Below are 15768 nucleotides of genomic sequence, written 5' to 3'. Positions count from 1 at the left end.
CAGGGCAGGCCCAGGACAGGGTCCACAGAGGTGCAGTGGCGGGGAAGAGGCAGAGGCCGAGAAGGCCGGATTGTCATCCTGCAGTGATCACTGTTGAGGACCCATGTGCTTTCTGTAGCCTATATCAAAAGCATCTTATTAATCACACTCTTAACCCTTCCGATAGGCTTACATTTAACACTTTCCCTTTACAGATTTACTGAACATCAACTTGTTTGACTGTAATCTAAAAGCACTAACGCAGTTACTGTACATGCTTTCTCATAAAGGTACATATGTACATGAGTCTGAAAGTGTGAGAAAGGCAAGTCCTCAAATAGTCCAGTGGTCCAAGTTCAATGAAGTACCCAAAGATGTAGGATGTTGTCACTTTATCTTGATGTTGGTTTTAGTATGTATGGCACAGATATTCATTACATTTCTTGGCTGTTTTAATGATCAGTTATATGGAAACCCGCAAAAGCGTTTTGCAGAGCAGTTAGGCCCATCACCTGAATTAGATTTGGCATGTCAGAGAATTTATGTGGCCGTGTTAACAAACGTTTTTGACCTCTGAAGAACTCAATTAATATTAGAACTCAAAATGACAAGTGATAAAGAAGAGCTGAAGTGACAGGTTACACCTATGTTCACACTCTTCATAAAGACCCTAGACACACATGTTATTTTGGGAAATATCATGTGAGGTTTGGACAGTGACCTGAGCCTGTTACCCAAAGTATTTATAGCACTGGTCTATGCAGCTGCATGTATATGTAGGCCATATTACATGATGTTTACAGCAACTGCTCTGGAAATATACTGATAAAATGTCAAACATTCATTTTAATGAGACTATTACTCATATGTTGTAAATTGGTGTAAATTAATTACAAAATATACAAAGAAAACGTTGTAGAATTAAATGTTTTATTTATTTGGTAATCAATACATTTGCATTACCTGTATCTACACTTACAGATGTATCGGGTAAAGATAAATTGTATTAAATGAAATTAGATAGATTATGTAGCTAAATCACATTGCATGCATATTATGATATAATGATTTTGTTATAGCCTTGGCCTACTTTTATGATAGCCTACTGAAAGAGCTGACAAACTGAAGTCATCTTTCTGGGGGTTTTATTGGTCAGAGGGTGCAGTGACATCAGTTTTTCTCTATGTCCAATTTTGTCGTATTCAAAATGGTGGAGCAATAACAAACGCATTGTAAATTTCTACGGTAAGGAATTTGCAACGTTTAGTCTTAATGATTCATACTCATTGCGATGTAGATCATTCAAACCAATCATCTATTTTATTAACTACATATTTGTCTTGCAGTAAGTTAGAAATGATCGCCGTAGCAAAGCTTTGCACCAGATCACACACAGCATGCAAGCGAGATTTGGCCTAGCTAGCTAGCTAGTTAGCGTTAGCCACACAGTGATTGTATGGGAGGAGGGGAGGGGGGTCTGGCTGGCAGGCAGGGCTCGTGTATGATCAACTGAGCTAACTAGTTTTTTGAAGAGTAATGGAGGAAATGATAGCTGGCTAGATATTAATAAGCAAGGTTAGGTTCGTATCTGGCGACAGAAATGTCACAGTCAACAAATATGATGACATGTCTAGCTAGCTAATGTTGGTTGGCCATAGCTCGCAGTAGTTAGTTACAGAACTTTCTTAACTACTGTTGTTATTTGTTCAGATTCATGCATCTGCAGTTGTAATAAGTTTTCATGGAATTGCATTCATTACACAACACGCTTTTGCAGAGCTGTAGCTGGAAAGAAAATAGAAGTGTGAAGAGACAGAGAAGGGTGCATTTTATTAGACTCCATTTCTTCAATATGACACACTGTGTTTTTTTGTATAAGTATCAGCATGGCAGACAAAAATGGCAAGAAAGGGAAACCTGTAGGCGTGAAGAGAACATTGACCAAGAGGGAACAAGAAGATCTGAAGAAAAAGGTAAGAGATTTGACCATTTTATAGATAGCCATCTGCAACAAAGTGTCGGCCTATGATTTTCAATTTTAAAACAATCCCTTTTCCAGGAAGAAGAAAAAGCAGCTGAAGTTTTTGAAGAGTTTTTAGCATGTTTTGACAGTAACGACAAAAGTGGAGTGAAGACTTTTGTCCGTGGGGGTATCGTCAATGCAACTAAAGGTGAGTGAAACATCCTGGCTAATCCAACTTTGGTTGGGTCCGTGTTGCGAACACTATATTTTCCATTATTTTAACGTCTACACGGTTACAATTTCTATTTGATTTGATTTTTTTTGCAGAAGAGGAAGCAGCAGAGGTTAAAAAGAGCAAGCTGTACCGACCGATCACCAAGTTTACTTCAGTGTCCCAGAACGTCTCACCAGCGCACACTTCTGAAATCAGAAGGCCTGTGAGTATCCATGTGAATCACTTACTGTGAATACAGAATGATACATTATTTTGTCTCCTTATATGTTTGCCTGGTCCACAGATTGTTAAAAAGAAGACGGAAGAGAAGAAGAAGAGCAACCTTGAACTTTTTAAAGAGGAGCTAAAGCAGTATGTTTTTGACACGCCGTAGTAATTCATGTTCTTTCATTATTTTACCAATTTGTTTATTTTTGTGTGTAAATAATTCTGTTCTCCTAGAATACAGGAGGAACGTGAAGAAAGGTACAAAAGAAAGACAAATGAGCCCGGAGGAGGATATGGAGACTTGGACATACCACTAACGCGACGATCAAGTAAGAGCCAAGTCTGTCCCTTGCAGTGGAATAAGAATGGTTTACTACAATAAGCCTTTGTCCAAATCAAAGATGAACCCTCTGTAGCTTTTACATGTTTAGCTACATATGAACGTCTCCCTCCAGTATTTGATGATGACCCAGCCATACCGAACACAACCAACCTGTACATTGGCTGCATTAGCCCCAAGGTAAAGAAACTATCTGCTTGGGATGTTTTGACAGGAGATAAAGATTCACAATATAGCCAGCTCTTCGTTTGTTTGGGACAAATTCAATTAACTTAAATGCTGACTAAATTGTGAAACTTTGCTGATATGATACTTCTAATGTGTCAGATGAATGAAGAAATGCTTTGCAAAGAGTTTGGCAAGTATGGTCCCCTGGCGAGTGTGAAGATCATGTGGCCCCGTAGTGACGAGGAACGCACAAGGGTCACAAATAGAGGCTTTGTGGCCTTCATGACCAGGAAAGATGCAGAGAGGGCCTTGGCTGCTCTAGACGGTGAGTCAATCTGTTATGAGGGAAAATTGCATTCTGTTCTGTAAACGATGCCAGATGATAAATGCCCTGCTCCGTGTTCCATTAACCTTGTAGGATCATTGCTCCTTTTTGCTGCAGGTAAAACGGTTATGGGTTTTGAAATGAAGCTGGGATGGGGGAAAGCTGTTCGCATCCCTCCCCAGCCACTCTATACACCCATAGGGGTACTTAAAATGTCCACGCCCCCACCCCCCTCCGGCCTGCCCTTCAACGCTCAGCCCAGAGACCGCTTCCGCAATGACTTTACCAAGCCATGGGGCAGGTCCAAGGAGGAGTTTGACAAGGTAGGTTGGCGCTTTTATTTATTTATTTAAGAGTGTAGGGCAGGACTCTCCAACCCTGTTCCTGGAGAGCCACCATCCTGTAGGTTTTCGCTCCTTCCCAAATTTAACGCACCTTTCTAATAATTAGCTGGTTGATGAGCTGAACCAGGTTAGTTACAACTGGGGTTGGAGCGAAAACCTACGGAAGGGTAGCTCTCCAGGAACAGGGTGAGGAGACCCCTGCTATAGTGTGTGTGCATGGTTCTGTCAAGTTGTTTAAATAATTGTTTTACTTTGTTTTAAACTACAGTTAATTTTCCAATTTTAGGTGTGTAGTAGATATTCTATGCAGGTTGATACATTTATCATAGGCTCAATCAACTGGACATTGCTTAGAATTTGATCTAGAATTCAGAACGGTATTTTATGCACAAAACAAAAGGGACGTGATGGTCATGTTCTCATATCAGTTCCGATTTCCATTTCCCTTTTTTAAATCCAGTTGGTTTGTCCTGTGGTGCATGTATAGACATGTTATGAATCTATTCCTTAGACTAGTAGTGTCTTAGTTTTAGGATATGTTCTAAGGCAGGGGAATTTGACCCAGATGGAGTTATGAGGTAGTTACAGAACCATATGTAATTAAAATGTTACTGTAAAAGTAAGAGGGTGGGGGTATTCTATAGATAATGTACTTTTAACGACAGTGTAACTGTCTCAAATGTGGGAACTTTTCCCCTCGTTAAAATAAAGTAGAGCTGTTACTGCTGTCCTCAGTTGATATGCTGTATGTGTCCTGCAGTGTTTCATCTGTGTATATATACTCACTTTTTTTATATCTTCACTATTTTATTTGACTTCACGAACAGACTCTGTCCGAAGCTGTAGTCAAAGTGGTTATCCCAACAGAAAGGTACACTCTCTATCCATTCTTACTACTACGACTGACCAGACATTCTCACAGACAGAACAGTGTTAGAGGACAGAGGCCCTGCCCTGGTGTACTGTTCTTGTGTATGTACGTGACAGACAGGAAGCCCCAGTCCTAAGTGCTACGTCTGTATGTACATGACTAATGGGAGAGGACAGCTGAGAACATAACTGTCTCATAGTTTGTAGTAGTGTCCTGTTCTAACATTGGTCTATCTATCTATCTTGTTGACAACATGGCCTATGTTCAGGGAATTGGTAACCCCTGCTGCTTAGGACTGGAGGCCCTATATCTAACTAGTAGGAGGGCCATGGGCCTCAGTTGAACATGGTTGAAGTGAATCATTGGCCTAGTAAGCAAAGCCCACAGTTTATTCATTCATGTCATCCTCATTAGATTAGTAAATGTCACCATTGTAATCCCCTGTCAGGAAAATGGATTGTTAGACTTAAGTGATTGTTGGAGTCAATTATATCCATTGAAACATACTAGGTACTAACTTCAGTGGCAACCTTTGTTCTTCCTACCTGTGTTGGCTGAGACACTGCAGACAGATGCAGCTAGAAAGCAAATCCATTTTAGATTAAAATCAGTAGTAGCTAATAGTATAATGTTGTCACTCTTATATATTGATATAGTCCCTCTTTTTTCATTTAGACACACTTACTGCTTCTTCATTTAGACACATAATAATAGACACATGACAGAAAGAAACACTACTTCTGATGTAACTACACACTAGGAACAGACCGTCTCCCCCACTCACTCGTGTGTGCAGACCAACACACATCACAACATATCCTCAACGTTGCTGTGATAAATGATTGCAGAGGGACAAATGTTCTAGAAGAGAGAGAGAGAGGTTAATGGGCTTGGGGTCAGTGTTCAGTGAGAGCTTTGACATGGCCACTGGTCTGGATGAGGGGGGACAAGTCACAGCGTCTGGTCTCATCCCCTCTCCTTTTACTCCACAGGAATCTGTTAGGCCTCATCCACAGGATGATAGAGTTTGTGGTGCGTGAGGGACCCATGTTTGAAGCCATCATTATGAGCAAAGAGAAGAACAACCCTGACTTGAGGTGATCTACCATTGCTGAGCTCTCCCTTTCCCTCTAGTCATACCATTGGTCTAAAGATGTCTTTTTAAACTCATTTTGAAACTGTTTTTATTCATGATTTCAGGTTTCTCTTTGACAACAAAAGCCAAGAGCATGTGTACTACCGCTGGAAACTCTACTCCATTCTCCAGGTAGGTCATGATCTGTCCTGGCTACAGCCCTATGACCATGAGGCCATCTCAAATCAAGTGTTATTTGCAGGGGCGAAAATCTGATATCAACTTTGGAGGGGACAATTACATTAAATTTTCTCAAGAGCAATTCCTGAGGGGGACACCAAAAGTAGTGCTGTAACACATAGCCTACATTGTAATATGGTAAATGTATATTGAGGAACCAAAGAAATAAGGTGTTTGCCGTACTCCTAACTACCGGTACCCAAAACTACACAACTAATCACAACAGCAATACCATTGCCTTTAACAAATCTTAGTTCAGTCACCAGTTTAAGTTGAGAGTGGGGGTATCCATGGCATTTTCCAATTATGTTCCTATTTTACAAGTAAAAAAAATGGAGAACCTTTCATAATGTTGCCAAACAAAGACTCAACAAACTTACCTGAGACTCCCTGTCTCTGCCAGTCTGTCCCTGCATATCTGTCCCCAACTCTGCTGCCTGTGTGCCATCTGTTGCCTGCTCTGCCTAATGACATCATTGTGAAACCTTCCCTGTAGCTCAGTTGGTAGAGCATGGTGTTTGCAACACCAGGGTTGTGGGTTCGATTCCCATGGGGGGCCAGCACAGGAAAAAAAATGTATGCATTCACTACTGTAAGTCGCTCTGGATAAGAGCGTCTGCTAAATGACTAAAATGAAATGAAACATTTCCATTAGAATTTCATTTCTTTCTTATGAACATTTTATCAACTAGTCTTTGAGATATTACGCTACTAGGGTTCTTACTTTGCGTTTTGGTGTACTGAAAAATACTCTGATGTCCGTCTTTTATTTTTCTACCTGGCTGGCTGGCTACACACACAGTGTGTAGGTTATTTACAGTAGGAGATGGGCTTCTATCATCTTATCTTTTATCATTCTATTTGGGCTTCGATCTAAAAGGTAGCTAGCAAATGTGAAACGGATTAAAATGACAAGAGTTGACAGCTGTATGAGTTCACCATTTACACAACATATGCTGCAACCTTTTGTAATTTTAATAGTTTGTTTCATATTGGCTGGCTTCCAACAATAGCTGAATTTGCAAAGCTAGCGAGCACCAATTCCGTTTCAGTGGTGTTTGCTATAATCTTTGCTACCCGGGTTAAATAAAGGTGGAATAAAATAAATAAATAAATAAAAGTTCCCTTGCGACAATTTAGCTTTTGCAACGAGACCATTAAATATATTTAAGACAATGGTAGAAGAGAGTGTAGTTCTGTTCAGTTTGGACTTCAGTTTATCGCTAACCTTATCGCAGGAACTTTGAAGCACTAACTTACATCATCTGCATGCTGATCTTGGAATAAATTGACGATAGCAAAGATTCCATCTTTGACGAGGCCACATAAATGGAATAGGTACTAGCTAGCTTAATAGTTCATATTTGCGCGCTAGCTCTGCATATTCAGCTAGTGTGTGTGTGCGATTGACTGGATTAACCTCACTTCAGTTACGTTCATTGAGTGCCTTTCAGACAGTAGATACGACCCCTCTGTTACCTTGCCAACTAAGGAACTGGCAGTGGATCAAAACATTGAGGCAAAGGGTGGGGTCGCAATTTTTTGAAACTTAAACGCGCTATTAAGTGTCTATAATCAGCACAATTGCTTTCATTGCGTATTATTAATATTATTTAAATTACATAGTTATGTTTCAGTGATATATTGGGGGGGACAAATCATATTTTTCCAAGGATGGGGGGGTCGTGTCCCCCCCCGGGATTTCCGCCCCTGGTTATGTCACATGCGCTGAATACAACTGGTGTACTTGACCATGAAATGCTTTCTTACGAGCCCTTCCCAACAATGCAGAGTTAAAAAAAAAATACAAATAGTAACACAATTAGAATAAAATAAACAAGCATGAAGCTATATACAGGGAGTATCAGTACTAGACCAATGTGCAAAGGTATTTGAGGTAGATATGTACATGAAGGCAGGTTAAAGTGACTGGGCATCAGGAGAGATAATGTATTAGAGGTAGATATGTACATGAAGGCAGGTTAAAGTGACTAGGCATCAGGAGAGATAATAAGGTATTTGAGGTAGATATGTACATGAAGGCAGGTTAAAGTGACTAGGCATCAGGAGAGATAATAATAGAAGTAAAATAAAGAACAGTACCTACCCAGCACCTCTGCTGTGCCTCATCCCTCTCCCTCCATCCCCAGGGCGAGCCCCCCAGTGAGTGGAGGACCGCAGACTTCCGGATGTTCCGTGGGGGCTCCATCTGGAGGCCGCCCCTCCTAAACCCCTACCTCCATGGAGATGAGGAGGCGGGAGAGGAAGAGGAGTCTCCCTCCCTGGAGGAGGAGCTGCTGAAAAAGGGCCAGCTGAAGACAGAGTGAGTGTTGCTGTAGATACAGGGCAGAGAGGGAGGTTCTGAGGCAGACTAAAGATGAAAAGCATTCTCTCATGGATCTGACGTGTTACTGGAAAAACTGCCTTTGGAATATGGACATTCTCAGGATAAATGAATGCGTGTTTTTATTGCAGGCACAGGGAGAGACTGGAGACGCTGCTGAGAGGACTCACCCCTCGTAGGGAGGACATTGGTGATGCTATGCTGTTCTGTCTGGAGAGAGCCGAGGCAGCGGAGGAGGTGGTGGGGTCCATCGCAGAGTCCCTGTCCCTCCTTCAGACACCACTGCAGAAAAAGGTCCCTTAACCTATGACAGTCTTACAAGATCAAGCACATTCACATGGCATATAGTATATAGAAAACATGTATTATCAACGGTCCCTGGAGAAATTAGGGTGAAGTGACTTGCTCAAGGCACAGACAGATTTTTCACCTTGTCGGTTACAGAACCAACTTTAACCACTAGGTTACCTGCCACCCAGATTATTGCTCACAGTCATATCTATCTTTATTCCCACAGATTGCCAGACTGTACCTTGTATCGGACATCTTGTACAACTCCTGTGCCAAAGTTGCCAATGCATCTTATTATCGCAAATAGTAAGAAAAGTATATTTTAAATAAGTCTGACATTATATAATACACATGCTCTGTGGTCATACTGTCCATCCTTCTGTCTAACGGTTTATTGTTTCTCTGTTCCTTCAGTTTTGAAGCAAAATTGCCCCAGATATTTGGTGACATTAGTGATGCATATAGAAACATACAAGCAAGACTACAAGCTGAACAGTTCAAGGTAATGAGTGTAGTTAAAAACAAATGACAATGATTTATAATCTTTTTCCATGCTTGTGATCTGTTATTGCCTTGGCCAGAACAAATACATTATCACTCACCCATATGTCTTCTGTCCTCAGCAAAAGATAATGGGCTGTTTCAGGGCCTGGGAAGACTGGGCCGTATACCCAGAGTCTTACCTGATCCAGCTGCAGAACATCTTCCTGGGTCTGATCAAGGCAGGAGAGGAGGTGATCGAGAGGGTAGAGGTGAGCTGGATCTCAGGACCTGTCCTGGACAAGACATGGAAAAGAGTTTTGATCAATGCCTATTTTACTGATGACACTGTTACAGTGCCTTGCGAAAGTATTCGGCCCCCTTGAACTTTGACCTTTTGCCACATTTCAGGCTTCAAACATAAAGATATAAAACTGTAATTTTTTTGTGAAGAATCAACAACAAGTGGGACACAATTATGAAGTGGAACGAAATTTCTTGGATATTTCAAACTTTTTTAACAAATAAAACACTGAAAAATTGGCCGTGCAAAATTATTCAGCCCCCTTAAGTTAATACTTTGTAGGGCCACCTTTTGCTGCGATTACAGCTGTAAGTCGCTTGGGGTATGTCTCTATCAGTTTTGCACATCGCGAGACTAATTTTTGCCCATTCCTCCTTGCAAAACAGTTCGAGCTCAGTGAGGTTGGATGGAGAGCGTTTGTGAACAGCAGTTTTCAGTTCTTTCCACAGATTCTCGATTGGATTCAGGTCTGGACATTGACTTGGCCATTCTAACACCTGGATATGTTTATTTGTGAACCATTCCATTGTAGATTTTGCTTTATGTTTTGGATCATTGTCTTGTTGGAAGACAAATCTCCGTCCCAGTCTCAGGTCTTTTGCAGACTCCATCAGGTTTTCTTCCAGAATGGTCCTGTATTTGGCTCCATCCATCTTCCCATCAATTTTAACCATCTTCCCTGCCCCTGCTGAAGAAAAGCAGGCCCAAACCATGATGCTGCCACCACCATGTTTGACAGTGGGGATGGTGTGTTCAGGGTGATGAGCTGTGTTGCTTTTACGCCAAACATAACGTTTTGCATTGTTGCCAAAAAGTTTAATTTTGGTTTCATCTGACCAGAGCACCTTCTTCCACATGTTTGGTGTGTCTCCCAGGTGGCTAGTGGCAAACTTTAAATGACACTTTTTATGGATATCTTTAAGAAATGGCTTTCTTCTTGCCACTCTTCCATAAAGGCCAGATTTGTGCAGTATACGACTGATTGTTGTCCTATGGACAGAGTCTCCCACCTCAGCTGTAGATCTCTGCAGTTCATCCAGAGTGATCATGGGCCTCTTGGCTGCATCTCTGAACAGTCTTCTCCTTGTATGAGCTGAAAGTTTAGAGGGACGGCCGGGTCTTCGTAGATTTGCAGTGGTCTGATACTCCTTCCATTTCAATATTATCGCTTGCACAGTGCTCCTTGGGATGTTTAAAGCTTGGAAAATCTTTTTGTATCCAAATCCGGCTTTAAACTTCTCCACAACAGTATCTCGGACCTGCCTGGTGTGTTCCTTGTTCTTCATGATGCTCTCTGCGCTTTAAACGTAACTCTGAGACTATCACAGAGCAGGTGCATTTATACGGAGACTTGATTACACACAGGTGGATTCTATTTATCATCATTAGTCATTTAGGTCAACATTGGATCATTCAGAGATCCTCACTGAACTTCTGGAGAGAGTTTGCTGCACTGAAAGTAAAGGGGCTGAATAATTTTGCACGGCCAATTTTTCAGTTTTTTATTTGTTAAAAAAGTTTGAAATATCCAATAAATTTCGTTCCACTTCATTATTGTGTCCCACTTGTTGTTGATTCTTCACAAAAAATGACAGTTTTATATCTTTATGTTTGAAGCCTGAAATGTGGCAAAAGGTCGAAAAGTTCAAGGGGGCCGAATACTTTCGCAAGGCACTGTACATTCTCTGATAGTGTGTGTAAATATACAATTCAGCTAGAAGCAGAGCTGAAATTAGCAACATTGGTTTATGTGGGCTGGGTATATCTCACCTCAGGTGTCGTCTCCAGACCTGGATGGAGCCCCGTTGGATGGGGCACCGTTAGACGGAGCTCCGCTGGACAACCTTGACGGCTCACCCCTGGCCTGGGACCCTGCCTCCCTGGATGGGGTGCCTGTTGATGACATCGACGGGGTTCCCCTGGGTGCACCCATGGAGGACATTGACGGAATGCCTTGTAAGTCAATCTGGCAGAATTTCTGTGAAAAATGGAAACCACGAAAGTGTTATAAGATGTGGACTTGATGTAAGTTTGTGTTCTGCAGTGGATGACCTGGCCCACTCAAGAGTGGCTCTATCTAAATGGGAGAGGGTGGACGATGCTGACGCTCTCCCACAAGGTACTGTACTGTCAGCACTGTCAACCCAACAATCATATCTCTACTCCTAACCTACAGCTCACCCTGCCACTTCCTCTTTCAGCTAACACTGAATCAAAATGGGACACTTTGGGAGAGCGAGACTTGGGGGATGACCTGAATGCCAGGTAAGAACCCGGTGCAGGCACTCTTCCCCATCACTGAAACCCAACTCATCAGAGTAACTAATGTAGCATGTGCTGCTGTTGAGTGGTGTTTTCCAGCTCCAGTCCCCCCAACAGTACAGTTTTGTTGTAACCCTGGACAAAACAAAGGGCTTAATGATTAATTGACAAGTAGAATAAGGTGTGCTTGTATGGGGCCATAACACATATGTACTGTTGGGAGAACTGGAGATGGGACATTTTGTTAGAGATTAGTTGACTGGCAACAAATTGTTGCTACATTTGGGGGAAACTTCATTGAGTTTGTTTGGAACAAATCGGGCTGAGAAGATAAAGGTAAACTGCAGGCAAGGAGATTGAGTCTAAAACAACTAACTTAACTTGGTGTGTCCCTAGATCAATCCCTTTCTGGAGACCTGATTGCTGCTAAAAAAAAATCTGAAATGGCAAACAAATTTAAATGTTTGTATGATATTTTAACATCAAAGTTAAGAAACTGCTTGTGTCATGTTGATTATGCCTGCTCTGCTTGGTATAGTGGGCTATCAAAAAAGCTGAAAGAGAGAATGCAGGTCATGCAAAATAATGTTATCAGGTATATGCCGAATGTTCCCCCTAGGACCCACATAATGTTATCAGGTATATGCCGAATGTTCCCCCTAGGACCCACATAATGTTATCAGGTATATGCGGAATGTTCCCCCTAGGACCCACATAATGTTATCAGGTATATGCTGAATGTTCCCCCTAGGACCCACATAATGTTATCAGGTATATGCTGAATGTTCCCCCTAGGACCCACATAATGTTATCAGGTATATGCTGAATGTTCCCCCTAGGACCCACATAATGTTATCAGGTATATGCCGAATGTTCCCCCTAGGACCCACATAATGTTATCAGGTATATGCTGAATGTTCCCCCTAGGACCCACATAATGTTATCAGGTATATGCCGAATGTTCCCCCTAGGACCCACATAATGTTATCAGGTATATGCTGAATGTTCCCCCTAGGACCCACATAAGGGTACAGGAGTTCCGGAGAGGTGGGCTTGTTGCCTATGGAGTCCAGAGTGGACCAACTTACACTTAATCATACGTTTGACATCTTAAATGATTGTGCCCCACGTTACATGAAAAACCACATTGGTATGGTCTGTAACCAACACAGTCACAATACCAGAGCTAGTATTATGTCTTGTAAAATCCTAAGAGTAAACAGTGCTGTGAGGATGACATTTTTCTATACAGGCATTTGTTTATGGAATAGCCTCCCCCTGGAGATCAAGAAAAAATAGCTTTAAAAAGCAGTTGAAGGTTTTCATTTGGACAAGGTTGTCTAAGTAAGAGAAACCCCTCCACTGCCCCTTGTGTCCCTACTGCTGGTCAGGTGTATTATTTGAAGGATCGGTATGATGTGCAATTCATAATTGTTTTGTGAAATTAATATTGTTGATTTTTAAGGTTAGGGAAAAGTGACACTTTAGAACGTCAATATACATGAATGGTTGTTTAATTTTGTCTTGCCTTTTAATCATTGTGTTATTGTTTTTACCATCAAGGTCCACTTTGGAAACAAGCATTTTAATTAATACTTTCAAGTGATATCCTCTGGGTCCACATTGTACATTTTGTTGTATATGTCTGTTACTCAAAATAAATTATCTCCCCCTGGTCCACAGTGCTAACATTAAGGGAGGAGATGGGAAGTCCGAGGATGACAGCAGCGATGATGACAGCCCCTCTAAGTACGACAATGCTGACTTCAAGAGCTCCCTCAGCAGTTTTGAGATGTCTGAAAGCAAGAGGAGCCGGCTGAGAGAGCTGGAGGTAAGCACAGTCAACAATGTCTACTAGGACCAAGTAACACAGCACGTGACACACTGCAGCAGACCTTCAGACTCAGTCCATACCGGTCAACCAACTAATACTTATACATACAGTGCCTTCAGAAAGTATTTACACCCCTTCACTTATTCCACATTTTCTTGTTACAGCCTGAATTCAAAATTGATTTGTTTTTCTCACCCATTTACACACAAAATCAATCACATGTATTTATAAAGCCCTTTTTACAGCAGCAGATGTCAAAGTGCTATACAGAAACCCAGCCTAAAACAATGCAGAAGCACAGTGGCTAGGACAAACTCCCTAGAAAGGCAGGAGCCTAGGAATAAGCCAGGCTCTGAGGGGTGGCCAGTCCTCTTCTGGCTGGAAATTAGTACATGGCCATGTAAGGCCAAGTGAACAAATTTAAATAAGTATTCACACCACTGAGTCAGTACTTTGTAGAATCACCTTTGGCAGAGATTACAGTGAGTCTGAATTGTGCAACATTTACCCATTTATTTTCATAATTCTTCAAGCTCTGCCAAATTGGTTGTTGATCATTACTAGACAACCATTTTCAGTTCTTGCTGTAGATTTGTCAAAACTAACTCAGCCACTGTCTTCTTGGTAAGCTACTCCAGTGCAGGACATAGACATCTGATATTGGCAGAAAGCTTAGATTCTTGTTAATCTAACTGCACTGTCCAAGTTACAGTAGCTATTGTTTGAGTGCAATTTAACATATTTATTACTAAACAAATTAGGCACATTTGGGCAGTCTTGATACAAAATTTTGACCAGAAATACAATGGTTCATCGGATCAGTCAAACTTTGCACATACACTGCTGCCATCAAGTGGCCAAAATCTGAATTGCACCTGGGCTGGAATTATGCATTTCAAAGATGGTACAAAATAACATTTTACCAGATGTGTGTTACATTCCTTTCAAATGGTACCAAGAATATGCATATCCTTGCTTCAGGGCCTGAGCTACTAGCAGTTAGATTTGGGTATGACATTTTAGGCGAAAATTGAGAAAGGGGTGGATCCTTGAGTTTAGAGTAAATTCTTAATTGTGGGTTAACAACATTTTTACCTTGTCAGCTCAGGGACAAGGTAAAAAAATGTTACACTATTATTGCACACAGTTCAACTTATGTGACTTGTTATGCATATTTTTAACCCTGAACTTATTTAGGCTTGCCATAACAAAAGGGGATGAATACTTGACTCAAGACATTTCAGCTTTTCATACATTTTTTTAGGCTAGCGACAAAAAAAGCAAAATTATCCATTTTAAATTTAGGCTGTAACAAGATGTGGGAAAAGTAAAGGGGTCTGAAGGCAAAACCCGAATACGCTCGGCAGTTTGTTTGATTACCATTAATTTATGCAACAATTGGACCCACTGTCCAAATGTGTGTATCTTATATTTCCTCAATGTGTCTCTGCTGCAGGTGAAGGTGATGAAGTTCCAGGATGAGCTGGAGTCTGGGAAGAAGCCCAGGAAGTCAGGGTTAAACATGCAGAAACAGGTGGCGCACTACAGGAACAAGCTGTTGCAAAAAGTGAGTTTCTAGTGTACTTTTATTTCATAAGCCCAGCAGTAAGGGAAACTGTCCAGATACCATGAAGTTGCAGGTTTAATTGTGACTTTAAAGAAAACTTCACCGGTTGCAATGGCTCCACATGTTCTGTTTACCTCAGGAGTTTGATAAGGATGACAAGGAGAAGAGAGAGAGATCCATTCCAAAATCAAAAGAGCGATCAAAGAAGGATGAACGGAGAGACAAGGCGGAGGAGACCTGTAAAGGACGGGACAAGGAGAAGAGTAAAAGGAGTCAAGACCGGGACAGGGGACGGAGTAGAGACACAGAGGAGCGGACACAGAAATACAGAGGACATTCTCCAGCAAAGTAAGGCCTATGTGAAACCATTGTTCCATTTAATTTGTGTTCAGCATTCTATATTTGTGCTGACTCACCCCTATCCCACAGAATCAAGTCAAAGTCTCCCAAGAAGTCCAAGCGGTCCCGGTCGCCCTCGCCAGTCAGGAAGACGTGGAGGAGGTCTAGCTCCCGGTCGCCACACCGCTCCCACAAAAAGACTAAGAAGAGCAAACACTGATCCTGAGGCCTATGCCTCTCCCCCTGAAGCAGCCAGGCGGCTTTCATGGACTGCCCTGCTCCACCAGTGCTGACCATGCCACACGCTTCTTTCCCACAATGCCTCTGAACTGCCTCTGCAGACCAACTGACAGCTGTTTCCCTCTGCAGTGAAGATTTGGCAATTTTTTTGTAAGATGAACATTGTTTGTACAGTTGTTTTCCCGTCAGGTTGTTTTTAAACCCCATTCAGATTGCGACTAGTTCCTGAGACAATAAATCACTCTTGGCAATGTGTCTGTGTTGTCATCCATGCTCCAGGATGGGGAATGGATTAGCTGAGGGTACCACATGTCATTTAGCCTTTCTAAAACAGCATTGGAAACTAATCTCTTCTCCATG

General features: G+C 41.7%; 1 protein-coding gene across 2 annotated transcripts; it reads left to right on the top strand.

Annotated features, from left to right (window-relative positions):
* The first annotated feature begins 1127 nt into the window (after positions 1-1127).
* LOC106563440 (U2 snRNP-associated SURP motif-containing protein) lies at positions 1128-15663 on the top strand. 2 transcript variants are annotated; one of them, XM_014129014.2, is made up of 24 exons: positions 1128-1224; positions 1859-1952; positions 2039-2150; positions 2270-2379; positions 2461-2528; positions 2619-2713; positions 2840-2904; positions 3052-3217; positions 3335-3540; positions 4389-4432; positions 5425-5529; positions 5633-5699; positions 7898-8070; positions 8223-8385; positions 8609-8688; positions 8797-8884; positions 9006-9134; positions 10942-11122; positions 11211-11285; positions 11368-11431; positions 13112-13259; positions 14719-14829; positions 14969-15177; positions 15259-15663. In XM_014129014.2, the coding sequence occupies exons 2-24, from the start codon at positions 1866-1868 to the stop codon at positions 15386-15388; spliced, it is 2676 nt and encodes an 891-aa protein (XP_013984489.1). In that variant the 5' UTR covers positions 1128-1224; positions 1859-1865; the 3' UTR covers positions 15389-15663. The 2 variants fall into 2 exon arrangements, with proteins under 2 accessions (XP_013984489.1, XP_013984487.1); XM_014129012.2 differs by having other exon boundaries at positions 2801-2904.
* Positions 15664-15768: the final 105 nt, after the last annotated feature.

This window comes from Salmo salar, chromosome ssa11 (genome assembly GCF_905237065.1).
Source record: "Salmo salar chromosome ssa11, Ssal_v3.1, whole genome shotgun sequence".
NCBI classification, from domain to species: Eukaryota; Metazoa; Chordata; class Actinopteri; order Salmoniformes; family Salmonidae; genus Salmo; species Salmo salar.
The sequence above is the reverse complement of the archived record's forward strand: the minus strand, read 5'-3'. Positions and strand labels throughout refer to the sequence as shown.

Bases quoted from the DNA above. Each gene is read 5' to 3' on its own strand.
- LOC106563440 (XM_014129012.2), top strand. From the start codon at position 1,866: ATGGCAGACAAAAATGGCAAGAAAGGGAAACCTGTAGGCGTGAAGAGA. The intron at 11,432-13,111 runs GTAAGAACCCGG...CCTGGTCCACAG, and splicing joins GGGGATGACCTGAATGCCAG to TGCTAACATTAAGGGAGGAG. The intron at 13,260-14,718 runs GTAAGCACAGTC...TCTCTGCTGCAG, and splicing joins GCCGGCTGAGAGAGCTGGAG to GTGAAGGTGATGAAGTTCCA.